Source organism: Carettochelys insculpta, chromosome 2 (assembly GCF_033958435.1).
Source record: "Carettochelys insculpta isolate YL-2023 chromosome 2, ASM3395843v1, whole genome shotgun sequence".
Classification (NCBI taxonomy): Eukaryota; Metazoa; Chordata; order Testudines; family Carettochelyidae; genus Carettochelys; species Carettochelys insculpta.
The window spans coordinates 129,465,852-129,493,613 of NC_134138.1; the positions used below are offsets into that span (position 1 = coordinate 129,465,852).

Here is a 27,762-nt window from a genome sequence, read left to right on the forward strand (position 1 = left end):
TGGGGTGCTGCCTGGCCCCCAACCAGGAGTTGGCGGGGGGGACTCAGCCCAGAGAACGGGGCGTGGGGGCGGAGAGCAGTGGCAGCTCCTGAGGTCAGAAGAGGGAAGCTAAGGCAATGAGGCGCCCCCCCCCCCGCAGCGCCGCCTGCCAAAGCCCAGCTCCCCACCGCCACAGCTGTCCCCAAAGCGCCAAGAGGGGGCAGCTCCGCGCTGGCAGCGCCGCGGCCTGGCGAGGCAGAGCCGGGGCCCGCGTTACCCGTAGGAGGCGGCGGCGGCAGGTCCCCGGAGCGCGAGCGGCGGCGCCCGGCGCCATGGCAGGGGCAGCGGGGAGCGGTGAAGGCGCAGCAGCGCCCCGCCAGCGCCCCGCCCAGCCATTCCTGCCCCGGCGGCTCGGCTCGGCTCGGCGCGGCGCTCCACAGACCCGCCCCCGGCCCCCAGCTCCCGCCTGCCGCCTCCCCCACGCGCCGCTCGTCGGGCTGCGGGCTGCTGGCAGCTAAGCAGGACTGGGCAGGCGCTGGTCGCTGGGGAGTGTTCACCCTTCCGCAGCAGAGGGCCCGCGGCACCAGCGGCCGCAGGGCCGCTCCCCTGCTGCTCCTCCTCCCCCCGCCTCCCGGAAGGCGCTGTTGACTTGCCCGGAGTTTCACAGCCCCGCACCTCAGGGCCAACCCTCCACGGAGGCGTTGGGGCCCGTTGTGCCGAGCTGCGCCCATGTGGCACACGCTGTGGTCGTCGCCTTGGCCTCTGGGGACAGGGCAGAAGCAATGGGCGTTGGACGTTGGGAAACACTTCCTAGCTGTCAGGGCGGCTAAGCCCTGCAGTTGCCTGGGGAGGGTGTGGAATCTCCATCGCTGGCGATATTTAGGAGCAGGTTAGACAGACACCCACTGAGGATGGACTAGACGGTACTTGGTCCTACCGAGATGGCAGAGGACTGGGCTCATGACTTCTCAAGGCCCCTTACAGTCCTAATGTTCCGCAGTCCTCTAATCTGAGCCGCCAGACAGCCATTTCAAGGGTGGGCAGAGGGAAAGTGTGACAAATGGGAGTGGGGAGTAATAGGCAGCTATATAAGAAAAAGCCACAAATACCAGGGCAAGGTAGCCCTCTCCAGGGAGAGTGAGGCCCGGGTAGCCCACCTAGGGCTTGTCTACACTACCACCTTCCTTTGAAGGGAGGATGGTAAGTAGGGTGTTGGGAGTTCACTAATGAAGTGCTGCCGTGCATACCAGCACTTCATTAAGCAAATCCCTCCCCCACCCCCGTGGCAACTTCAAAGTTTTAAACTTAAAATTTTGAGGAGTAAAGGGACTTTGAAGTTGACCTGGCACTTCAAAGTACCGGCGGGTGAGGCACAGCTAGACGCGTGCTGGTACTTCAAAGATTAAAAGTTCAAAGTTGCCGTGGGGCGGAATTCACTTAATGAAGTGCTGTGTATGCATCATAGCACTTCATTAGTAAACTCCCAACACCCTACTTACCATCCTTCCTTCCAAGGAAGGTGGAAGTGTAGAAAAGCCCCTAGTTGCACAAGTTGACCTTGCAATGTGATTTTTAAACCAACCATAGCTTTGTCAACACTACTCAGTTTTTTTTGCCAAAAACTGCCTTTTGGTGAGAAAACAGAGCATACACATTGCAATGCAACTTTTGTTGGAAAAAAATGCCCTGTTTTCGCAACACAAACGTCCACCTCTAGGGGAGACTTTTTTCTTTTCACCTCCCTTTATTTTCAACAATTGAGGTGGCATGTGTGGGGTGCACAAGCAGTCACGTGCATCCCCAAGTTGGAAGGGGCCAGCCAGTGGGGAGACTAGCAAGCTGGGGCTGCGGAAGCAGTGAAGATCAACTCCTCCCTTGCAGTTCCTGGAAGCAGGGAAGAGAGAAATGCAAGAAAGTGGCTCCAGCTCATGCTGCTCTCCAGCTGCACTGCTTCAGTGAAGGAGCTGGGATCTCCCCCATGCTCCCAGAAGGTTGTGCAGTGCAGCCAGAGAGCAGTGCAAGCTGGGGTTGCCTTGCTGCATTTTCCCCCTCCCCATTGCTGGTGAGTGCTTTACTAGTCCCCAGAGCTGCCTTGGCTGGGGGAAAGAGTGGAGTGGGGCAGGGAGAGGTGGAGGCTGGGCCAAAGTGGGTTGTTCTGGCCCTTCCCTGGGCTGGGGGAGATATGTGGCCGATACAGCCCCCTGAACCCACACCTCACCAGTCACCTCTGGTCAACAAAGAACAGTGTAGACATTGCTGGCTTTTTTTTTTTTTTGGTCTACAGAACTGACTTCTGCCATATATCGTTTGTCGTGATGGTTCTGCTGAGTGTTTCAATCACAGCAGCTCTGCCAAAGAACCTGCAGAGGTGGATTGCCCAGCATCTGTACAACACTTTCCATGAGAGCTGTTAGGCCAATGACTCTGAAGTGCTAGAGTCCCTCAATACCCCGTTCTGTGTTGGAGTCAGCCTGTCAGTAGCAGTACCATGCAGACCCAAACCTGCTTTCTGCAACCCCTCTGCCCCCAACAACTTAAATCAAAGACGATTACCCGGTGCAACACCCTGACCGCATGCATCTGTGGGTGCTGAGTCATCCTCTGGCTCTGGGTCCCTCCTCCACCTCAGCACCCTTCTCCATAATGCCTTTCTCCTAGCTTGGGCCACTCTGGGATGGCCCCTCAGACACTGAAGCATCTACGGAGGTCTGCAGAGGTGAAGTGGGCTCACCACTATGCGTGTCCTCCTGTTTTTTTTATACAGTAAATGCTTCCATGTCCAGCAGTCTTGGGCCCAGGAGGTTGCCGGATATTAAAATATTATGGATAACAGAGAGGAACCCTTTGCCACCTGGGGGCAACACTACAGCAGCATGCCCCTCCCTAAAGCCCTTGGCAGCCCGGTCCCGGGAGCAGCATCTCCACCTATGCAGCTCACTCTGCACTCCCCACTAGGGGTCAGCTGCTCCCTGTGGCTCAGTCTCTGGCCTGTGTTGCCATGGGGTGGGGGGCTGGCTCCATATGCTCTGGCCACCTATCTTGTCACCTTCTCACAGCAGCCCCTCAGTGGCTCAGGCCCCAGGCTGTGCTGTTGCATGGTGTTGGGGTGGTGCACTCTCCCCTTCCTCCCCTCCCCCCCACTGGTGGCAGTTGCCGAGCAGCCCTGGAGCCTCAGCAGCCCAGGCCTAGGGAGGGATGCGGAGCAGTGGATGCAGCAGCCTTACCTCAACTCCCCACCCATGTCCCAGCACCAGTTCCTGCTGAAGAAGGGGATCTGGCATCACTGGCTCGAGTGGGTCAGGATCCCTTCACCGCCTGCGAGCAGCACAGCTCGCGGGAAGAAGAAACCTAGGTGCCAAGATAGCACCTGGTGGCAGTTATTGTTAATGCCTGTTATCTGAGAGTACCGGTTGATTGAATACCGGTTAAAGCACAGTTTACTGCAGAACCAGCAGGTGCCAGGCACAGCACCAAAGTGGCAGTTTGCCTCCTACGGCCTGTGGTAGGCGTTTTGCAGATCTTACACTTTGACCCTACACTGCAATGCATCCTGGTCCTGGTCCCATTTTGTCATGTATCTTGATATGTGTTTGTAAGTATCATAATTGCTATGGCTGGAGTTCAGCTGGGACAGGACAGATTCCACTCCCCAAACACTGATGAGTTCCAGCACCTCGGCATGGCTCCAGTCGGAGGATCGCCTGGTGCATGGAGCAGACATGGTCACCTGGAAGGATGCATTGAGTGCTCCACACATTGCTAAACAAACAGGAAGAGGACTTTCAAAATTCCCAAAGAATGTAAAGGGCAAGACTGAGGGCTGGTAACTCGAGGGCAGGGCAGTAGAGGTCAAACCCATGACCAGAGAGGCAAGAACTAGCATTGTGGGACAGGTACTGAAAAGGAGGCCCTCCGCAGCAAGCAGAGTGGCTGTTCGAGGTGGTTTAACCAGAGAGCAGCAGCTATGGAGCGAGTGTGCATGAAATGCTTTACCAGTGTGGACACCTTCAGAGTTACACCACTGGAAACTGACTTACTGCACTGTAACTTGCCAGTGTAGAGAAGACTTTAGTCACTGCACATCTGACAGCACACTTCGCTGGGGTCCTCCTAGAGTAGCTATGCTGCCTGGAGGTGTGAATTCCTACTTTACATAGCGATCTATGCCCCCAGAACTTTGTAGTATTGACCAGACCTTAGACAGGAATAAGGGTGTCCATGTGGGAGTTATATCAGTATAGTTACAGCAGTTTAAATTCATATCTGAGCTTATAGTGATGTAACCTTCTCATGGTGAGGGAGTAGAGAAAGTGCTCTCCAGCAGAGGGGGAGTTAAAGAAAACCTTTAGTTTAGTTCATGGGTGTCCAACCTTTTGGCTTGCCTGGGCCACACTGAGTGAAGAGGAATTGTCTTGGGCCACATATAAAATATATAATATAGTTAATGTATATAAATCACATAATAATGTTAAAAGTTTACAATCTTGTGGGGCCACATTACTAGCTGTCCAGGGACGCATGCGGCCTCTGGGCCACAGGTTGGACACGCCTGGTTTAGTTAGACCCACCCTATTATACATGCAACCAGTGCCGGCATGGAGGGAAGACAAAAGAAGAGAGACAGTGAAAGCAGAACTCTGCCTGCCAGCCTGTAGGGACAGAGCAGCAAGCTGCCAACCATCACAGACACTTGAGGCAACCACGGACTTCCCTGCCCAGATCCTCTGGCAAAGCAGGGCAAAAGAGGCCGCTGCACAGGGGCCCCTGTTTTGTGTGATAGCTTTTGTGTCTCTGTAACTTACCTGAAATCAAAGTTTTGTCTTGGTTTTGATATGGCACCAATTAGCCTTTGTATTTGTGTTGGTCTCCCTGTGTCCTTAGGAGGGATCCTGCTCCTGGGAGTTGGAGGATGGCTAGAATTTGCATGAGCGGACAGCAGAAAACCCATGTGGATCATAGAGAAGCTGATGGTTATGTGGGTAGAAAACTTTTCCTTTTTAGCAGAGATATGAGTTAAATAAATGACATCCATCCAGCAAGTACATTCATCAGCTATGTCACAAACTGAAATTCTTGAGAGGTTTAAAGCCCACTAAAGCTAGACTTTTATTAGCTTGGCCATGACAATTATTTTTATCATTTTTCAAAAGCCAAAGAGAGAACTATCTGATCCAAAAAGTTTGATGGAAGTTATGTATTTGTGGTTTTAGTTGAGGTCACAAAAGGAGTAGTTTGGCCTAATTATTCTTAGTGGAAACTTGTGGGACGATAATTTTTCCTTGTGAGTTCCACCAAGAAATTCTGTAATTTGTATGCTCTGTCTCTAATGTGACTAAAAGTCTGCATCTCCACTTCTGGTTAATTAGCCCAAAATGAAATGACGCAATGATATTCCAAAGTCTTTGCTTTGGCTCAGGTACAGATTTGTTTTCCTTTCTCTTTTCATATAAACCATACAGCACCAAATTTACTTCCATCACAGAAGGTAAACTACATACATAATAAACATATTATCATAATCCTGCAAGAAGGCAATTCTTTTCTAATGTCCATTTACACAGCAGTTTCTATACCCGATAATCATTACTGCTGTTACTTGCACCACTACTTTGTATCTTTTAAAACTTCTGTATTTTCATTATAAAATGGATTTTTATTAAAGTTATAAAAAGAGCGTTTAAAAAAGTAAGCCACTATGCGCTACGATGATCTGTGGTTATCAGCTGCACTTTGAAGAAATCAGACATTTGGTTTTGTTTTCAATCCTGAGTTTAAATAGGGAGTGATAAAATTCACAATACATGTTCATTGATGTGAGTTGTGCAGAAATGCCATGATTCTTTTAGGCAGTAATTGTGTCACTTTATATACAACTACTGGCACGCTTTGAGATAGTACTCCAAAACTTCTTTAAAACACAATATTCACATTCCTCCCCCATCCCCGCCCCCCCGAAATTGACATCTTCCCTTCCATGATACTTCTCATGTCATACACAATTCAGATTTTGTGTTAGGATTTTTTTTTTTTAGTCCTTGGACAAAGTTTATTGGATAAACCTACTATCTTCACCCTAAAAAGAAGTGCCTTTCCCCCCCACCCCCTTCCTGGGGACAGAGTTTTCATATTGTTCTGTCTTCTCAAAAGTTAAATGTTTTGAACTACAGGATACTATATATACTGTGTGACAGAAATATGTGCATGTTCTAGACAGGTGTCTTTCATGCAGCACTTTAACACCAATGTTTCATGTTCTCAACAAGAGGATGTTCAGAGAAAATATCAGTCATTTCCACCACGTTTCCAATTTATCTATTCCTGGTTCATTTTTATCAAATCATTAAGGAGATCTATTCTCTTGCAGCCATAGAGGGCTTTGGCCAGCTTTCCCACTGTAGGCCCTTTGTAGCCTTCGCTCATAACCCATTTCTGCAGCATTTGGAAAACTTTTTCTTTGAGTCCATCTCTTTCGTAGTCATGGTCAATTTCATCAATCTGTGGCTCACTAAAGCCCAGTTTACGAGCACAATGTTTCCACTGTTTAGCCAAGTTTTCTCTCACTAGATTCAGGTGCTTTTCAGAGAGGATAGAGGTGTTATCTGCAAAAAGAAAGACCAGTAAATGAAGACTGCATTGTTCAAACTCCCTTTTCTCTTTGAATGTCTCTCCCCAGAACAGGTCTATAAATTGGCTTTTGTGCGTGCAGTTGGTCTAGTGATTAAAGAAGAGGACTGAATGTCATGACACTGCTACTGGATCTGCTGCTGGTTTGCTTCTTTGACCTAGGAGATTTCACAATTTCCTTGTATCTTTAATCATTTGCATAGCAGCAAGACTCCATTTCACAATGGATTTAGAGACACAGGATGATGTCTGCCAGCCTCTCCCTGCTCAAATAAATGCTGGTGACTCACCAGAGCCCTGGGAGCCGATGCTGGAGCTGGACAGGGCCGGAGGCTGGCGTGACTGGTGACAGAGGAGCCGTCAGAACAGCTGGGGCTGCTGTTGTGGGGAGCCACATGGGGGGGCGGGGGGAGAGGGGACTGTGGCAGAGTGCGGGAGCTCTCCTCCCCAAAGCCCATGTAAGCGGAGCATGTCGGCATCTGGCTGCCGCTGCCTGCAATGACGCTGAGCAGCAGCTGCGGTGTCAGAGGCTGCTGTCCGCTGGCAGGCTGGGGGTGGCAGCTGCGATCTGCCTTCGTGCGGGTGGCTCAGAATCAGGGGCTGGAGGAGCTGCAGCACTAAGCACACGAAGAGCTTTGGGAGGTGGAAGGAGCCAGGCTGGTGTGCAGCTCCCCTCCTGGTAATTGGGCAAGGGAGATGGAGGTGCGAGGGGAAGAATGGGGCAGGCGTGGGGAAGGGAAGTGGGTGCAGAGGGCAGGAGAGAGTGATGGGCTGGGAAGGTCAGTGCATCATCATACAGTATAACCATTTGGATATAGCGGACTTTCGGCATTAATGGACACCCCCTTCCCCATTAATCAGTCAAATCGAGGGCTTACTGTAATGGTTTAAGACAATATTGACAAATACAAATGCTAAGACTTTTTAAAACAAGTCCTGCCTTTCCTGTACTGAAATATTTGAGCTCTCAGTCAAGGGCCCCTTTGGTCCTAGTTTTGCTTCCCCTGCGCTGCTTTTTTCCTCTGTTTTGATGTACACATCCACGTGTGCTGGGGTTTGGTGACTCATGAGACAGTACACGGTGTTAAAATGTGGTGATCAGGCTCAGTGTCAACTTCAGATTTGGTACAAGCAGCTGGAGAAGGAGATCAACTAAGAAACAACTGGGCAAACTTTCTGACCTGCGGGCCAGATGTTGGCACAGAAATTGGACGGCAGGCCTTGAAAGTACACAAAATATGGGGCTGAGGTGTGGGAGGATGTGAAGGCTCCATCTCTGAGTGCAGACTGGAGTGGGGCCAGAGATGAGACATTTGAGGTGTAGGAGGGTGTTCTGGAGTGGGACCGAGGGGTTCAGAGGACGGGGGAGGGTGTTAGGCCTGGAGGTTGGGGTGCAGGGGATGTGAGGGCTATGGCTCTGGGGTTGGGCTGGAACCAAGGGGTTGGAAGGGTGGGAAGGGAACAAGGCTGGGGTAGGAGTTTGGAGTGTGTGTGAGGGCTCTGGCTGGGTCTGCGAGGTGGGGCTGGGGATGAAGGGTTTGGGGTGCAGGATGGTGCTCCAAGCTAAGGGTTTAAGAAGTGGGGAGGGGAATCGGATGGGCCAGAGGGTTGGAGTGTGGGGACTCAGGGGTGCAGGCTCCAGATGGTGTTTAGCTCAAGCAACTCCTGGAGGCAGAAGGCTCCTACTCAGAGGTGTGGCAAAGCAGCTCTGTGTGCTGCTCTGTCCACAGGCACCACCCCTGCAGCTCCCATTGGCCAGGATTCCGAGCCAATGGGAGCTGCAGAGCCAGCACTTGAGGCAGTATGCAGAACCCCTGTGCATAGGAGCAGCAGGTGGGACATGCTGCTGCTTCCAGGACGCTTGCAGAACCAGGTCACCTGCGCACCAGTGTAAGCCACCGACCCTACTCCCCGACAGGAGCTCAAGGGCTGGATTCAATGGTCTGATGGGCCAGACAAGCCCTGGGTCATAGTTTGCCCATTCCTGACATAAGAAGTAATAAAACAGGGCAGTATGTGTAGGGGGAAGGGTGTCACAATACAAAGCAATGTTCGTACAAACACTACCCATGATGTTTAACCTTTGTTATTGCCAACTGTAATAAAGAAGGAACCCAAAATGGCTCACTTCTGAATACAACTGGGAGCAAGATGCACTGTACATTCCCCAAAGATGCTCCTCAGAAAAAGGCTAATGTCAGCCTTCTGATTGTGCCTAGAGAATGAGGAGAGCAAGGACTAAGAGGTGCGTGTGTGGGTGCAAGGAGCAGAGAGCTCAATGTAAAGAGGAACATTACAAAAGAAAGGAGAGAGTTTGCTCTTACCAAATATACCCGTGTTTTCATAAAATTCGTAGGAGTTTTGCGTGTCAACTGGAACACTGTTTACATATATATTCTGTTTTTCAATCTCCATGTGATTGTAGGCACCAATTTGAATTCCGCTACTGTTATATATAGTAAATTTTGCAGGTTCATCTGTGTAAAGGCAGTTTTAAGGCTGAGATATAATCAAGTATGCACAGCATAGAATTCAAGAGATACGATGGCAAGGGAGAAAGCTTTGATCAGCAAGATGATTTAGTTTGTATCTAAACCAAATATGGGCATAATGATTCTTTTGTATTTAAACTGGAAATGACCTTTCTTTGACCACTGCAGGAACTTTTCCTTACTAATTCACGATCCTTCTGTACTGGATGGGTCTCCTGGTACGCTTTGGGTTGTACAAAATCCCTGCCCTTAGGAACTTACATTCTAAACTGAGTAAGTGATACAGTTCAGAAACATAATTCACTGGGTGAAAGATGAAAATCAATCTCAAAGTTTCAGCGTGGGGTGGTACTTCTTTAAAAAAGAAAACTGTACATACAGGAGTGTGGGTGGGGGGAAGGTCAAGACAGAGCTAGAGAGTTCTGCATGCATGACTTCAATGGTTCTACTCTGATTTACATCACTTGAGGATCAGGCCACAAATCTTTTGTGAAATGTTTACTGGATTTAATATTATATGTACCAGATTTAATATATACAGAATAGTATCTTTATATGGCTTTACTTCCACCTACAAACTGGCCATTACAGCAGGACTGGCTATGGGGGAGAAGCATTCTGTGCTCCAAGAGGGGCTGTGAACTGCAGATGGGCTCAGAGCAGATGCCTTGGGCCCTTTTGAATCACCGGGCCATAGGCAAGGTGCCCCCTTTGCCTTCCTCCCTCCATCGACAGGCCTGTATCTCTCTGTACTGTATGACATACCTAGGGTATATCTACACTAGAGTTATTCTGGAGTTATTATTCCAAAATACGCTATTTTGGAATAATGCATCTACACTACAGGGAAGCTCCAAAACTTATTCTGAAATAGAACTTCCAGCGGCTCTAATCCAAAATACTATGCCTACGCAACAGCTTATTTCAGAATGGCCCCTATTCCTTGTCTACAGAGCCCTTGTTTTGAAATACCTATTTCAATGTAGGCACCATTCCTTATGGAATGAGCTTTACCAATTTTGAAATAAGTTGCATTGTGTAGATGCTCGCAAAGTTACAGTAGACTCAGAAAACTGACCGAGGCAGCAGCGCTGGTCACTTCCCTGGCTCCAGTAAGCAGAGGAGAGCGGAGAACCAGGCTGCCACCTGGCTCCCAGCTTCCCTCCACTCGCTGCTGCCCTGGTCAGTTTCCCTGCTCCTCTCACTGGTGGCAGCTGAGAGTCAGGCTGCTAACCCTCACAAGAGCAGTTTCTCTGCAACTTGAGTGCCTGTACTTTGTGAATCTACTGTGTTTTAAAATAGGAGCCATTATTTTGAAATAACTTTGCTGGTTAGACATACTCCTACATGGTGTCTTAAAGTGACCTCTCTTTGTGTTACAAGGTAACTTGTTCACAGTTTCAGAAGTAGAAATTTCAGTTTCACTTTTTAGTAAAGCTGGCCAACATTTTTTGAAATTGGGTTAGCATGCACATGATCTTAGCCATTAGGAAATATCAATCATACAGCATTTACCTGTGGTTATTCTGTGTTGTACCGGTGGAGTAGCAATGTATGCAAAATTCCCCTTCTTAAAAGGACTGGAGTCCATTTTGCCTGAATAATTACAAAATACAAAAATGCCAAAAGCATTTGGTAAAACCCTACAGGCATGAATACTTCAAAACTGTTATAATATTTATAATTGTACAAGAACATAGTTAATGCTCCTAATAAATGCGGGAGGGAGGCAGAGGTGGGGAAGGCACTGTTACCTAAAAAGCTAAGAAGGTTTTCAACAAATCCAGTACATTAAACGCATCATAAATTAGTGATGTGCCTAACAACCTGATTCAGTGTGAGATCCTCTAGTGCAGTGTTTCTAAAACTGTGTTCTGTATAACACTGGTGTTTCATCAACAACTCGCACGTATGCCACAAGTGTTTGGAAAAATATACTGATGGTAAATATTTTCTGTTATTAAAACCAGATACAATGTTACTTCTGCATTACTATGATATATAATTCCTTTTGTTTTAATTTTTTCCCCCCATTTTTGCTATATATGTTGGTGTTTCAGATTTTTGGTATGACAATTTTTTGAAGAAAATTTTCATGTGTGTTCCTCATTAAAAAAACATTATTGTTTAGTGTTCAGTGGTCTCAAAATGTTTAAGAAACACTGCTCTAGTGTAGGCCCTGCATCTATGGCAGAGCCTGCAAAGTGCTAGTATGACCAGTGGGTTTTCTTGAAGATGTTAAGAGTTCTTTACTAGTAGATCAGAGTGCAGGATTAGAGTCTAGATAAGGATTAAAGTAGCTACATTTAGGTGCACAAATTTGAAAATTCCAGCTCAAGGTAGCACAATAGTAAATGGAAGAGCTGGCAAGTCATCTGATTCTCAGGGTGTGCCGATACAGAGCCTTAATGCATAGTAAGCCAGTGAGTGAACGTAAAGCATGCTAGCATATCAAGCCCTGGGTCATCCAGTGGACCCCACTGCCATGCATTATCTTCTGTAGTGCACTTTGACGTGCTGCTGCTTGAAACACTCAGGCCCGGTCTACACTAGCGAACAAAGTTGATCCCAGATATGCAATTCTAGGTGAGCCATTAGTGCAGCTAGAATCGATGTATCAGGCTCGTGCCAATGTCCCTTGCTCCACGTGATGGCGGAGTACCAGTGTCAGCTGCTGAGCCCAGAGAGATTGATTTTGTCACGTCTTCACACAGGTGGCAAAACTGATCTCCAGAAAACCAATCGCAGTGCGTCGCCTGCCCTTCCTCAGCCCCCGTAAGTAGAGACATACCCTAAGCATGGAATTTTTAGCATGTGGCAGCAGTGTCCATGGGGTGTGCAGTCGCCAGCTGCAGGGCAGCACGCACCACCTTCTGAGAGTAAGAAATCAGCTGCCTGGTGGTACGTGAGCTACCAACGGTCAGTGGTCACCTTCCTTCAGGAAGGCAACAAAAGCAGCGCTGTTTGCGGGTCAGACAAAAATAAGACAAACCTCTCACCTACCTGTCTCTGTATTCAGGTTCTTTGGACACCGAGGTGTTGCTGCTTCTGGCTGCTGGTCTAGGCCAGATTCAGGCACAGGGGGCTTACTCTGACTAAATATATTGGCTGAATTTGATCCATACAGATCCTCTGTACATCCTGTTACCATCTCTATAGGTCTTGTCCCATACATAATATTTGGACTGTACCGTAAATGTTCCCATGATGGAGTTGTTGCAGCTGGTGGCGGCGGCGGCAGCAGCGGTTGTTGTAAGTGATTGTAATTCGTCATGTTACTATAGGGACTGGCTTTTGAGCCTGGGTTTGCAGCTTTCAGATACGATTCACTCATCTGCGGAGTAGCAGATGTCTTTGCAAACGGATCAAAGGACACCCTTCTTCGTCTTTCCTGCTCTGTCTTTTCAGCAGTGTATGCCAGAGGCTGGCTTTCTGAATGATCCATCCGACTGCCATAGCGATGATAATTTAATTCATCCTGCAATTTTCTTTCTAGGCTCACAGGGGCCTCAAAGGAGGTCTCACAGCTCTCAACAGGCTGGTTCTCTGGATAGGCAGCAAACATGGCTTCATCCACATTGCCAGTCATGAGACCCTGGGAGCTATGTAAGGAATTGGGCTGATCTGCACCATGGAAAGGAAATTAAATGCTTTAAATATCTCATAACGCACAGGCACAAGTATCATTTTCAATTACATCTCAACAATAAAATGGTAGAGTCCAGCATTTTTATATTATACACAGATAAACAAGTCACAACCTGTAACCCAAGGTAATCACTTCTAGAAAAGATGATGGTGTGTTTTAAATTTTACCTACATTTTATCTGGAATGATCACAAGCCACATTGTAAACTGAGTCTGACCACACTGAAATCAATGGCAAAAAGCTGAGTGATTTCATTGCTACAAGATTGGATCCCACAGACCAGCGGTTACCAGCTGGTCAATTGCGATTGACTGCTCAATCCTGGAGAGTCACCCAGTCGATCACAGTTGGCAGGCTCCTTGCTTGCCCTATCCCACGCCGTTGGCCAGTTCCCAGGAGTAGCCAACAATGTGTGGAGGGGAAGGGGCAGGGGTTTTGGTGTGCTGCTCCTGTTTGCACACACCACTCCCGGCAGCGCCTATTGGCCGCAAATGGGGAACTACGGCCAATGGGAGCTAAGGGGCAGTGCCTGCAGAAAAGGGCTGTGCATGGGGTCCTGTGCCCCTACGGCATGTGGGCTCCTTCCAGGAGCAGTGTGGGGCCAAGGCAGGCAGAGAGCCTGTCTCAGTCTCATTGTGCCACCAACCAGGAGCCACCCCTGGTGAGTGCTGCCCAGCAGGAGGCTACACCCCAAGTCTCGGCCTCCTCCTGTAGGCAACACCTCATACTGCCTCCTGTAGCCCAAGTTCCAGTCCTGACCCCTCTCCCAGAGCCATCAATCCACACCCCCCGTACCTGAACCCCTGACCCAGCCCTGACCATCCTCTCAGAGGCTGTACCTTGTGCCCCTTCCTGCACCCCAAGCCCCAGCCCTAATTCCCACCTCAGAGACAACACTCCAAACCCCAGCCTTATGCACCCCCTAGAGCCTGTGACTCAGCTTCCTTTGGCCACAGTTCCACATTCTCAGCCACGTCTGAGTTGATTATCTGTGATGTACCAGTCACAGTGGTCATTTTTGGGACTTTAGGGACAGTGGTGACCATAGAAGGAATGGGAAAATAGAGAAACCCAGCCAGGTTCTCAACACAAGTGATCACATCAAAGGCCATAAGGGGATTCTCTAGGATGGTGGGCCTGTTACACAGTGCTCCAGATTGGACCCTGCTTACGGGGCATTTTGTTGAAAGAAGTACAGGCACACACATTCTACTACACACATAGTGGTATGGCTACATAGAATTTTCCACAACTATATATTTCTTCCGAGCTGTGAAATCTACAAACCAGGATGACACAATACATGACAAAGGAAGGAACAGATGAATGGAATAACCCACTACCAGTCCCAGGGTGTCCAAGGCAGAATTGATGGGGAGAAAGATCTTAAATCAAGTGACACATTCTAGTTTTTCTCCAATCATTGATAAGGTTGGATTGAGAAGAGGAAATTACTCCAAACACTTACATATCATGGAACTGAAGCCCAAAGACCAAGCAAATGTTAGCTGATGCAAATAAACTGAGGGAAAGTTAAGTGATGTTATCAAAGTGAACATATACCATAATAATGTGATGATGGACAAATAAAGTATTAAACAAATAAAATACAGAAGGAAAGAAAATACTTTCTGCATGAAAAGACAAAAGCACAGGAACTTAAAATAACCTTTTTTTTTCCAAAGAGCCTGGAAATAGCAAAGATCACAATATTTTTGAGATTTGCATTTTAAAACAGCAGCTAAAGCAAATCTTTTTATTCAGTGCTTGAGATTCTCTCCTGAGTTCTGAACAACTGGCTTTGTTTGTAACAGCTTCATTATAATAACAGAATTTATTCTGTTTGTCCCCAGTTTCAGCCCCAGCAGGCAATATGAGATAAGACGTTACGGAGAAACTGGTAAGAGTCACCTGTTTGTGCATGTTCAGTACTTGGAGCTTCTGCAACAGAGTCGATCTGAAGAGACTGCATCCTTTTCACAAGTTCAGTTGGCCCAGGGTACACTTTCTGTACACAGGAAAAAATATCAAGCAGCAAATGAAAGTGTAAGCAATGCATCTTTACTGTACTGTAGAAACTAAATGCATTCCCTCAACAAGTGGCCGATGGTAACACCAATCAATCTGCGGAGCTCAATTACTAGTGAGGTTAAGTTTACAAACAAGCAATATCTGCTTTCCAGGAAAGCAGGAATGATTATGATGTAAATATAGCTGCACCCTTACTTAGTTCCTGGTGGCTGCCCATCTCTATATTAACCTGCCCCTCCACAGGTATCAGGCAATTGCAGCTCTCATTGGCTGCTGTTCACCATTCACATCCAATGGGAGTGTCAAGAAGTGGAGTCCCGGCCAATGTTGCTTCCTGCTGCTCCCATTGGTCACGAACAGTGATCTGTGGCCAGTGAGAGCTGAGACTGCCTGATATCTGCAGAGGCACAGGTCAATGTAGTGGCAGTGGCCTGCAAGGGATTAACCCTGGTGCGCTGCTGCTTTTTGATTGTCCACCTCAGACTAAACAGTCTGATTCACCACATGGCTCCCAACTCACAGCTGTACCTACCAGTCACAATCTTACCACACTGCAATCGTTAGGATTGCCTGCAGACAGTGGTGCTGACAGCTGCTGCAGGCACCGGGGCAAGGTGGAAGGGGGTCCCGGCTCTGCTCCCCTGAAGGGGCGGGGCCAGGAGTGGAAGGGGCGGAGCCAAGAGCAGTCAGCCCTCAGGGCTGCTCTGAGCTTCCCCCCACACTCCCTCACAGCCCGGCTCAGACGGAGCAGCGTTGCTGCAGCACTTCAAGGGGCCTGGAACTCCATCTGCCATCGCTGCCAAAGTAGCAGCAGCAGCAGCCAGAACTCCAGGCCCCTTTGGGATGCAACTGCCCCCCGTAGGTGAGCCTGCTTGCAGAATAAGACACTGCTTGAAGTAAAGGTAGCAGAATCAGGCCCTATTTTATATACTTTCATGTAGAGCTTAACTGGAAAATAATAATCCATGGCTATGGCCTTGTTTGGACAACAGTCTATATGTGGGATATGGGGACAGGGAACGTGATGTGGATCCTTGCAAGGAATGTTTCATAGCGATTCACTGCCCTTTCCTCTTTGCAAACCTTTGTCTCTATTTTACAAGGCCCCAGGAATAGCCATTTTTACTGTGGCATTTGGATCTTCGAGCCACTCATGCCTTTTTGAAGTCAAGTGCAATTTTACCAGATTCTGGACTTGACCTGTTGCTCCTATTTGCACTCTTCAGGATGTCATTAGTCACTGTCTTAGCAGGAAGTCTTTTCACAAACTAAAAACCAACAAGAACCTCTTCCTGTAAACATATCTTAATTCCAAGTATTCAAAGTTCAAAACTCCATTTCACCCTTCTCTTAGGCTTCTCTTCTCCCCGACACCCTTTTTATGTAACTGTGTATTACCTTGCTCTAGGACAAGTCCCATTGGTAAGAACTGCAGCATACTCAGCGCCTGTCTGATTTTAAAGGGACTCTTTGCCGAGAGAGGCGTTACACGGAGATCAAACAGTAAAAACCTACAGTACAAGCAACAAAGCTGTACCAATACATAACCATATTTATTTGCTTGTATGTTTTACTCATACTTCCTGTTTCTGCCTTTAGACTCTAAACCTTTGAGGGCATGAACTGTCAGTCTGAGCTTGTGTAGAGCCCAGCTGAGTCCTCATTGGTGGCACATATAAGCCCCATAACATAAACAGTATTTACTGTTCAGACTTAACATGGGGGGTAGAATACTTACTGTGGGCTTTGTCAGCTTTATTTTGCAAAGCTTTTCTGTCTTGTCAAAAAGTACTGTACAAGCCTTCAAAGTCACTGTCATGGATTTTCAAAATCAGAAATTTTTAAATTCCCTACCCTGCAATTTCAGGGACAGAGAAAGTACTTCATAAAAAAAAACACGGCTGTATAGCAGAACAGTGGCACTATGGGGACACTTTCATTTATTAGTTTTAAATATTGGGGATTCAGTCCTTGTTGCATCCATGTAAGTGGAACTTTCATTTCAGTTTTAAGCTACACCCTGATGTCAGTAGGACTACGCCAACAAGTAAACAATTTCCAGCGTTAACTAAGAGTGCCACAATATGGCCCAAAGCATTTGTCAGGAACTAACTGACGAGTTGGCCTTGCTTTGGGCAGGCGGCTGGACTCTATGACCTCCTGAGGACTCTTTCAGCCCTAGGATTTTAGGAGTCTATGATAACTTGCCCTTCAGGAATTCAGAAAAGCTATCCTTTTGCACAAGAGTTTATGAGCTACATCCAGAGAGAGGAACAGGGAACTAAGTTACAGCTGAGGGAGGACTCAAAGCTTTGAATTTCCCAACTATTATTATTTTGTAGAGTTCAATACTGCTTAGAGGTCTCAACCAGGTTCAGGTCTCTCTGTACTAGGTACCATATAAACATATGGTGACTGGTATGTATTTAAAAACTCAGCAGCAACACCTCATAAACTATGGATCTGATTCTGTTACCATTACTTAGGCTGAATAGAAGCTGTCTCAGCAAATTAAGGTCATTAATTTCAATGGAGTAACAACAGTGTAAAACAAATGCAAATGTGATTTCAGCAGGAGTTCTAACAGAGAAAAGTTCTATTCACTGGCAGTCGGACTCCAGCTCACAGGGTTTCTTTACATTTAACATAGGCTGGACTCTGCTACCCATGCTCTCACTGAGTAGCACTTTACTCTGCAAGCAGACCTATTAGAATCACTGGGAATGCTTGCTGAATAAGGTATTACTTAGAGTGTTAAAGGTGTTAAAATCTGGCCCTGTGCATATGAATGTGCTGTTTTTTTTAACTTACCATTTATGATAGGAAGCATGTGGGATGCTACTTACTTTTATCTTTCTCACATCATCTTCAACATCTTTTTCCAGTTGCTCATAGTAAAATGGCTTGTATTTCTGACTAATTTCTGCAGGAAAGCAAGATTTGGGGAAAGTAGTTTAAAATGGCAAATATAAATGACTGTGCTGCTTAACTCACTTTCACCAAAACATTGCGCAGTTAATTGCATAAGTTTACAAATAGGGGTGGCCTCATAAAAAATTAAGCAATATTAGCAGGGCTGACTTATGCCTATACAGAAGCATTATTCTTGAATCAGCTGTTCCGGAAGAGGAATTCCAGTATAGCTCATTCCAAAACAGCACAGATACACACAAAATGCATTTCCAAATAGCATGCAGGTGCTTCGAAAATAGAGCATCTGCACACACGAGAGCCCTATTTTGAAATAGGCGCTATTCCTCGTACAATGAGGTTTACCGATTTCAAAATAAGGCAGACGCTAGTTTGAAATTATTTTGAAATAGTGGTTGCATTGTGTAGACGCTGGCAAAGTTATTTCAAAATAGCAGACGCTACTTCAAAATAAACTTGCTGCATAAACGTATGCTCAGTCTTCAAAAGAATGTAATGAGAGCCAAATTTTTGTTCTCTTTAAAGCAACGTTTTTTAAAACATTTGCGTACCCCTTTCAGGACTTCAGCCTTATTGGTGTACTTCCTTCTCCCAGCGCTGTTCCAGTGCTTATCTCCTGATTTTTAATCATTTATTTTCTGCCACATGCCCCTTGAGATCCTTTCATGTGTCACCAGTGGTACGTGCACCACACTTTGGAAAACATTGCTTTAAAGTATTGGATACGTTTTGTTTCACTGGGCTATTTAATAAATACCTACAGGCTCAACTGCGAATCCCGCACAGGCTGTGATTTTAGGACAGAAGACAACAACGATAGTGAGAGACAGCCAGGATCCTCTAACACCATTAGGTTTTGCTTCCTATGTGGTAAGCTCCAGTCGTGTCTTAGCAAGACAACAATACAATTCTATTCTGCTTTAGAACCATATAATCACTGGCCTGACCAAAAGAGTTCTGGCTACCAGGTGGCACCCAGAGCATATGCCCTTTCCACACAATCACCTGCAAAATGGATCTCCCCTCTACTGTGCATGGAAGGAGCAGGTTTCTGTGCTCTATACAGCAGAAGGATTGCAGTTTGGGACTGGCCCTTTTGCACCCCCTTTATCTCACCTGTCCCACAAGCTGTCTGAATCTGAATACACAAACTACGTCCCAAATGGAGTGTCTTCCTCCATGAGCAGTTCCATTGACTGGATCTGCTCAGAACAGCTTTATAATAATACTTACCTTCTCTATGAAGTGTTTGATCAGTATCTCTATTTTACTGATAGGGAGAAACTGAGGTACAGAGCTCATGGATGATTTAGAAGCAGAACATGCAAAGTGAGCATGGGATAGCAAGAAAGTCCCTAGCAAAGTACTCCAAAGCTGAAAAATGTGAAGGGGTGCATGTTCGTGCAGTGAACTTTTAAACTTTTGCACACTGCATATCAAATTGCTGCCTGAAATATCAGTGCTACTGCCTAGAGCAACACTTTTAGATGCAGCAGTTTTAGTCATCAGTGTACTGAGGGTAAGGAAGAAAAAGTCAAGAAGAAAGAGCAAGAGCAGCTGTTTTTACCTGCTGCAAAGCTAGAAATAGAGGCCTGCAGGGATACATTTTTCTACCCATCAATAGAAATTGGTCTCTACAGGCTCTACTAGAAAATGCCACCACCAAAGGAGAGGAACATGGTACTGGTCCTCCCAGGAGCCAAGGCCCTGTGCCGGCAACTCCTCACAGCCATGCGGCTGAATGACACTCAGCCTCACCGCCAACATTTCCTGTCTGGGCACATGCAGCCCCCTGGTGGTGGTGGCTCGGAACTGTACAGCCACATGGCCAGAAGGAGCTGCTGGTGTGGGCCACTGGCTGATGAGAACAGCGGCACCACCCTCTGTCTGTAGCATTTCCTGGGAGTAGAGCCCTGTGGTTCGGTGGATATCAATATCTATCCACAGATAGCCACATCTGCAGTTATAAATTGGTATCCACACAGGGCTTAGCTAGAAGCACAATCCCAAACCCACTCAAGCCAATGGAAAGACTTCTGCTGACTGGTCCTATCAGAAGACAGTTAGCTAGCTATAGCAAATACCTATTACATAGTTCAAGACTGTAGCTTGGAGAAGCTTATATCTGAGACAAATTTTGAAGTTAATCTTCGAAGCTGAGTTACTGAGGGACAGTTGAGAAGTGGCGTCTTCCCATATCGGGCTTTTTGTGATGTTAAAGAGAATTACCTAGGATGCAAAGAGGGTGACAGCTCCTCATCTGGGTTAGGTTGACTTAGCTCCACTGAAGTCAATGAAGCTACATCAATATATTTCTACAAAGGATGTGGCCCAGAGTTTATTCTGAATTCAGGTCATGCGCTTGACTTGTGTGTACTTGGAAATGCGTTTGCTTTCAAAATAAAAATACAGTTAAGACACAAAACCCTGCTACAAACAAAAATTATGACTTTCTGAAAGGAAGAAAATTAAGCTATTTTTCCATATTTAAAAACCCCTGATTATGTCCAAACACAAGTAATCCTGAAACAAGGTTTTACCTGCAAAGGTTGGCCGATTCTCTGGCTCTTGTTGCCAACAGTGCTCCATTAGGTCAATAATTTCCCTTGGACATCTGTCTGCAATCTCCTCTGTATTTGGCCTGTTCCCTTGCATGATGCCAAAACAAATGTGTGTTTCACTTATAGCATCTGAAAAACAAAATCTCAGATCACATTCCCCGGGACAGGGTTTTGCTACCATGAAAGGTTGCCTCAGCATAGGAAAATAGGTAAGTGTGGGTGGCTTCTTTGTAAAAACAGAAAGTGCCTCAGACACACAAATCTGCTAGCACACGAAATTGCTTCCTCTATGCTTCAAACTGAAACTTTCACTCCTGATGAGTAGTACTTACTGAGAGCTCTGTAGAGCTCGATCACATGAGTAACTCCTATTCAATGTGAGTTAGGGATACAGAAATGACCCCTCCATGGCCTGATTCTCAGTTGCTTTTGTCTGCTGCTTGGCCCCAAAGGCAGCTTAACCCATCTTATACTTCCAGTATTCAACGACTGTTCAGGGGCCTAGTTGACCACCAGTATATGTTAGAGCAGCACTTAGCCTACTCCAACGTCTGCTCAGCTTCCCATGGACCTCTGTACCAGGGTTAGGAGCAAGTCTGACAAGGATCCCTTAGGCCAGCTCTCCATCTGCCTAGGAGGCCCACTGTAAGGTGATGTTTATTCTTTTCAGACTATACCTGCTATAGCTAAGCAGATAACACTCTCTTGTGTGGGTGTAGCCTACCTTTACAGGGAGTTTGGTGTACGTCAGCCAGGGACATAGAATGTTCACACCTCTAACTGACGTAGCTCTGTGTTCAGGGCCTCAGCTGTCACCACTGCCACAGAAGCAGCAGTGGCAGCTGGGAGCTCTGGGCCCTTTTGTATCACTGGGCCCCGGGTCACCTGCCCCATTTGCCTCTCTGTTGGTGGGCCCGAACACAAGGATTTAAAACAGAAATGGTTCTCCAAATTTGAAAACAGTCTGGACTTCTGGAGGATGACAGGGGATCATCGCTGGTGCCTGAGTGTGAGGTATTTCAGAAACGAACACCAGCTTTATCATTCAAAGAAGTAAGTGATCAGTTAGTAGGAGGACTCCTAACAAGAGGGGCTGCTTCCAGCTCTGGAAGCCTGAGTTCGAGCGAGACCAAACATCCACGTAATATGTACTTAGCAGTTATTTGCCGACATTCTAGTACCATGGTTTGGCAGAATTGTCAGTTTCTGCTCAGATGAGACCTAGAATTGCAGTAGTAAAGATGATGTAAGTGTGAAGCAAGCATCACTGGATTATTAGGTGAGGAAGCTGGTGGCCAATCCTGACCTACTCCAATCAATGCTCTGAGTTTCCAGCATTCACTAACATTCACAGGAAATTCTCATAGGCAGTGTCTACACTTGCATTCTTCTTTCGACAGAGGTATGCAAATGAGGTAAATCGAAAATGCAATGAGGCACAAATTTGCATATCCGGCACGTCATTTACATATTCTTATTTCAAAATAGCTTCTTTCGAAAGAAGAAACCAGTGTAGACACTGCTTTTTTGAAAGTAAACCCCATCTTCGAAAGAATCCTTCTGCCCTTTTTTATGGGAAGAAGGATTCTTTCAAAGATGGGGTTTACTTTCGAAAGACCCGCATCCCACACTGCTTTTCTTCTTTCGAAAGAATACGCAAATGAGGTGCCAGATATGTAAATCTGCACCTCACTTGCATTTTCAATTTCCCTCATTTGCATGCCTCTTTAGAAAGAAGAATGCAAGTTTAGATACAGCCTATATAAGAGCAGTACAGGTGCAGCTATACCAAGTATTGGTCACCAATTGCTGACTAGGGGCTATTCTGGAGAGAGGACAAGGACTTATTTAACAGGTATAGGGTGATTTTCAAATGTAGCGTGCTAATATTAGAAGTCTACATTTTATAGCTTCCTTAAAGCAAACCCATTTAGCAATATAGGTCTCAAGTGACATACTTTCATATGGCTCTTTGTTGGCAAAAATTGCCCAGAGCACTATGCCAAAACTGTAGACATCTGATTTCTCCACAGGTTTTGTGTTAACTGAGCGTAAGTGTTCCGGGGCCATATAGAAAAGAGTGCCAGCATTGCTCCTGGATGCGTTCTTGGAAGCGCTCTTGATTTTCCTCTGCCGGCTGGTCTCCTCTTTGGTCAGCCTACTCCAGCTTTTAAAGGAAGCAACTCCAAGATCTGCAATCTGCAAAAGAGGTCAAATCAGAGCTACTGAAAATAGAGGATGTATCCAGTAAGTGATGATACGGAGCAAACTGTTTCACGTATTACTCAAGGTTTGCTAGTTATCAGGGAATGCTTTCTGAAACAATGACTTATCTGAAAATTCAAACACTTCGATCAGTGTCACCAAAGACAGCAAATCAAATGATATGTGAATTTGTTGCCAGAATCAAACACTGTTGCCAACTGAAATACATTAGGCCCCATCCCTATGATCTTTAGCATGTTGAGACACTATTATGCTCACAACCTTATTATAACACAATGTGGCTTCGTTTAGGTGGATGAGACCAAACTGGGTTATAATCACATGAGAGAACTGAAGGTCAGGGTGAAGTTCAGCCCAGCAAGAGAGATGAACACAAGATCCTCTTCCCTGGAGAAAATTTGAGCCTTGACTTCTCTGAAATCAGAGGCAAGGTGTAAGATTATATAAAGTGGATCCCCTCTTTACATATTCTTTGTCATTAACTGGAACTCCCTTAGTCCTTCATGTGTAAGGGGCTGTATGGGGTATCTAAGCGGGTGTTACATCTGCTGAGGGGCCACAAGAAAGCACAGGATGGAATACGTTAAAGTAGGGATACTCATGCACACCGTCTAGGGAATTTCCAAAGCAAAACCCTTCCATAAAGCTGGGGTGGCCTACTTCAGTTTATGCCTTCTTACTGCCTCCTGTCAGCTGCTTTCTTCTCTTTTTTGGCCCCTAACAAATTTAGGCTATGTCTACACTAGTCAAAAACTTTGAAATAGCCATGCAAATGGCCATTTCAAAGCTTACTAATGAAGCGCTGAAATACATATTCAGCGCCTCATTAGCATGCGGGCGGCCCCAGCACTTCAGAATTGACACAGCTCGCCGCCGCGCAGCTCGTCCAGATGGGGCTCCTTTTCGAAAGGACCCCGGCTACTTCGAAGTCCCCTTATTCCTATCTGCTCATGGGAATAAGGGGACTTCGAAGTAGGCAGGGTCCTTCTGAAAAGGAGCCCCGTAGGGATGAGCCGCATCAGTTTCGAAGTGCTGGGGCCGCCCGCACGCTAATGAGGCGCTGACTATGTATTTCAGCGCTGCATTAGTAAACTTCAAAATGGCCATCTGTATGGCCATTTCGAAGTTTGGGGCTAGTGTAGACACGGCCACTGTGACACATGGAGCCCTTAGGATCAAATCAGGGACAGGAGCTAGCTGGGAAAGCACCTACTGCAGGGGGGCCTGACGACTCCCTCCCTTTCTCTGCCCGACTGCTAGAGACCTTCAGCAGGGATGAGCTCTCGCAGTGCGGCCACAATTCCCCTCTCCACCTCATTTCGAAGTTCTGTGCCAAGCTATGAGGAAGATTTGGATGTGATGGAGGGGAGAGCTGAAGTCTTTGAGCCCAGCCTAAAGGTAAGATCCCAGGTGCTCAGGGAGCTATTTAGCATAAACACTGGTTACAGCAAAAAGTCACAGGCTGGGAATATTATATAAATGATGGTAGAAATGACTGGTGCACATTATTTAAACTAACTAGCAGCAGTTATAACAATCAGCAAAGCCCGTGGATCTTGGTTAGGCTGTGCCCCTGCTCTTACGAGCACTCCTATTTGTTCCCTTGTTCAATCTAACATAACAATTTCATAGCCCCCTTCTTAGACAAGATAATACATATGGGGTGGGGGGTCGGCCATTATTGCCTAAGGAAATGCAATTTCGAAAGGCGTGCCACATTCTTTCAACCTACTTTCCAAAGAACACTTTTTGTGTGCAGATGCTCTGCAGGATCTGTTGAGAGAGACCCTTCTTTTGAAAACTCTTTTGAAAGAACATGGTAGGGCAGATGCAGCCAGACTGACTCCGAGGTTGCTCTATAGGAGCCAGGGCTAGCTCAGTTTTGCCCAGGACAATGATTTGGACGAGTGTCTGCGCTCTCCTGGGAAACCTACTTAGAGACTCGCTCCAGCTTTTTTCTTCCTCCACATTTCTACAGAATTAATTACAAACTTTTTCACAGGTTCCTTATCCAACACTGCCCATCTGTAAACACTGAACAAGGCTAGGAAAGCTTATTTGAACATTGCTGGAGCCAAAGACTGAGTACAAGGTCATGCTGGGGAGCCTATGGCAAGAGTTTAAAGACTCTAAAAGAAAATTGTTTGAAGTGTGTTATCAGGAGCTTCGAAGTGGAATGGTGGATTTGATCTCACCTTTGCGCATAATCAGTGCAGAGGCGCTGAGGTTGAAACCGTGGCCAACAGCAGTGCAATGGGTTAATTCACAGGGGGAGCGTCTAACTCTGCATCCCCATCCACCCCATGCTCTTTCAGGTGTATGGCCTCTGACGCATGCTAATGCATCCTGAATAGATAGCCCTAAACATGCACAGGAGTGGCTTTGATTTTTCAAGAATATCCCTAAAGTAAAAGTAGAGTCTCTGGCTCATTTATGATGCTAGATTTATGTACTCCTAGAACCCACCTTATTTACTCTGTACTTGGAGAACAAGTTTTAAAGGTTAAAAGACTTTCTGATGAGGGTCTACCAGAGAGTGTGTTGGTAGTATTTAGAAATTGGTGGACGGTCAAGAAGATCTGGGGATATGAGAGATCTTCTTAGTTTCCAAAGTTAGATAAAGTTAAAAGGGACCAGCTTGGGAATGACTATCTGAACTGCTCCCGCCTAGATTAAATGCTAAAAGAACAGGTAAGGACTCTTTGGTCTTTATCCTGTGATACAGGTAGATGCAGCTGGAGAAGCTAGATACTCATACAGAGGAGGTAAGAGGTAGCCAAAGGATTGAAGAGAAAAGAAGTGGGAGAACTAATTAAACTGTAAACCCAGTGGAGTAATTTGTACTGATAACTTCCTGCTGAGAGGGAAATACCTTGACTAGCTGATGCTCTCTGGACCTACTTGAAACTTTTTATTAAAATTATTCCATGGAACAGCAACAGCCTCTAAAGTAAAGCCCATGATCTGGCACTTATGAATTACTAAGTGAAATTTGGTGTAATTTTTTAAAAGCCACCTAGTCTACCACAGATAAATCACAAATATGTGCCTTCTGTGGGGTGGGCAAGGGGACTGTATGTAACTTTCATTAATCCAAAAAATCAGCCTTTGATTCGATAGAGAGAGACCATCTGTGGAGTGAACTGGAGATAGCTGGTGTGATGCTAGCAGCCCAGATGCCAGCTCTTTTCCAGGCTGCACGCATAAGCGGAGAATGAACAAACACATAGCTGTAAGCAAGACCAGCTCAGCTAAGAATGTATTTAGTACTGGACTTTGTGAAAAGCTTATAAGTTGCTTTTGGAATCAATCTCACCTGCAATGTTTGTGGTCACTGCTGTAAGAAAAAAAAAAATGTACCTTTTGTTTAATAAATTTGAAAATGCTTGCTATGAAATGGGAAATCAGGGATGGGAAGAGTCCCCCACAGCCATCCAGAAGATGTATCAAAGTCAGTTGGGCCCCCAAGGAATATCACAACATAAAGAACTGGTTAAAGGTCCTACACACCTGGGAAATGCTACCTGCAAGGAAGTTCATCCTGCGCATCTGAAAGCCGAATGAAGGAAATAAACCAAAGCTCCAGGGAAATTTTCCATCTTTTTGACTGTTTGCACTCTGACAGGGCTAGAGACTACAAACTGAAGCCCGGGGTCCCCAAGAGCTGCTTCCTGGATCCGCCCTGAAAGACACTTAGGGTGCACCTACACTTACATTCCTCTTTTGAAAGAGGTATGCAAATGAGGGCATATTTGCATCGTTGGCACCTCATTTGTGTATTCTTCTTTCAAAAGAGCTTCTTTCAAGAGAAGAAAAGCAGTGTAGATGCTGCTCTTTCGAAAGTAAACCCCATCTTTGAAAGAATCCTTCTTCCCATTAAATAAAGGTAAGAAGAATTCTTTCGAAGATGGAGTTTACATTCGAAAGAGCAGCACCTACACTGATTTTCTTCTTTCGAAGTAAGAATATGCAAATGAGGTGCCAAATATGCATCTCATTTGCATTTTCAATTTCCCTCATATGCCTCCCTCTTTCGAAAGAGGAATGCAAGTGTAGATGCACCTTTAAAATGGACAGATCACTACAACTCTTATTACTCCTAGGATTGAGATGGCAACTCATTTGTGTGCACATGTTTGTTTGAACCTAAAAGTATCTGTTATTTCTTTTTCCTAGTTAACAAAACTTTAGGTATTTTATTACAGAATTGGCTACAGACATTCTCTTTGGTGTAAGATCTGGGGTAACAATTAATCTAGGGTAAGTGGCTGGGGGGCTCTTAGGACTGGAAGCAAGCTGAATGTGGTGTGATTTGTGTAGGTGTCCATTATCACTAAAACCAATTTGTCAAGGGTGGTGGCTGGGGTGGGGAGGCAATAGACTGGGGAGTCTAAGGGAACTTTCTGTGACTCCATGGTGAGACTGTTGCAGTGACCCAGTTCACGTTTGTTACCGGTTTGGTGATATCTAATTATAGAGCACACCATTAGTTTGGGGTGTTTGGTCTGTTTTTGATAGTCTGTCCTGTGGTAGGTACTCATAGTCATGAGCCTCTCCAGACAGGCAGCCAGCTAGAAGAGAGCCTCAGTTTTGATTTTAAGAGCTCTTCAGATATAGACAGTGGCTAAGATCAGGGATAGGCCTAGATGAGGAATTAACCAATTTCACTCCAATTACAAAGGAGTGTCAACAAGGCAGTTTTACAGACTCTTTTCTTTTTAAGTTTTATACCAATTATGTTTTAGCATTAAAAGGCAATCAGTGTTCCCTCCTCCCCACATTATTATTAATCACTTTGTGTTATTCCATGCAGACAACATGGTTCTGTCTCCGCAAGCATTGGGAGTGAAGCATTTATTAAACTCATTTGGTTTATATAGTTAATGGGAAGGTCTCGATAGATTACTCAAAAACTAAAATAACTGGGTTAGTTAGAGACAGAGATTGCATAAAAGAAAAATCAATGGGCAGTATATTGAACATGCAAAATTGTTGGTGGAACAAGCATATTCAGGTAACGAAAGAGAAGGCCCCAAATTCAATGCAAGCTGTGTTCAATTTTTCCTGGACTCATGAGGTGCCACTTCATTATAGCAGCCCTTGAGAATATTTTGCACTTTAGATTTTATAAAGCACAGCAATATGGGGAAGGAACGACTCCCACCACTGCAGGACTCCAAGGGATTTTGAAGAAATTTCTTAGGAAGATTCTTGGTCTCCCAAATAACACCCCAGCTGTTCTTTGAGCTGAGACAGGTGTGAACAATAT

At 46.0% G+C, this 27,762-nt stretch overlaps 2 protein-coding genes across 5 annotated transcripts in view; both read right to left on the reverse strand.

Annotated features, from left to right (window-relative positions):
- The window catches only part of BPHL (biphenyl hydrolase like), a 55,772-nt gene extending 55,352 nt beyond the window's left edge, over positions 1–420 (reverse strand). For all 3 annotated transcript variants that reach the window (XM_074987746.1, XM_074987749.1, XM_074987747.1), the window contains exon 1: positions 257–420. In XM_074987746.1, the coding sequence (XP_074843847.1) occupies positions 257–375 (119 nt within the window). In that variant the 5' untranslated portion in view covers positions 376–420. The remainder of the gene's footprint in view (positions 1–256) is intronic.
- A 4,642-nt stretch (positions 421–5,062) lies between these two features.
- The window catches only part of LOC142009539 (ribosyldihydronicotinamide dehydrogenase [quinone]-like), an 85,544-nt gene continuing 62,844 nt past the window's right edge, over positions 5,063–27,762 (reverse strand). For both annotated transcript variants that reach the window (XM_074987754.1, XM_074987751.1), the window contains 8 exons: positions 22,226–22,466; positions 20,247–20,396; positions 17,622–17,698; positions 14,656–14,752; positions 12,099–12,719; positions 10,611–10,691; positions 8,928–9,080; positions 5,063–6,578 (listed from right to left, as the gene is read on the reverse strand). In XM_074987754.1, the coding sequence (XP_074843855.1) occupies positions 6,292–6,578; positions 8,928–9,080; positions 10,611–10,691; positions 12,099–12,719; positions 14,656–14,752; positions 17,622–17,698; positions 20,247–20,396; positions 22,226–22,466 (1,707 nt within the window). In that variant the 3' untranslated portion in view covers positions 5,063–6,291. The remainder of the gene's footprint in view (positions 6,579–8,927; positions 9,081–10,610; positions 10,692–12,098; positions 12,720–14,655; positions 14,753–17,621; positions 17,699–20,246; positions 20,397–22,225; positions 22,467–27,762) is intronic.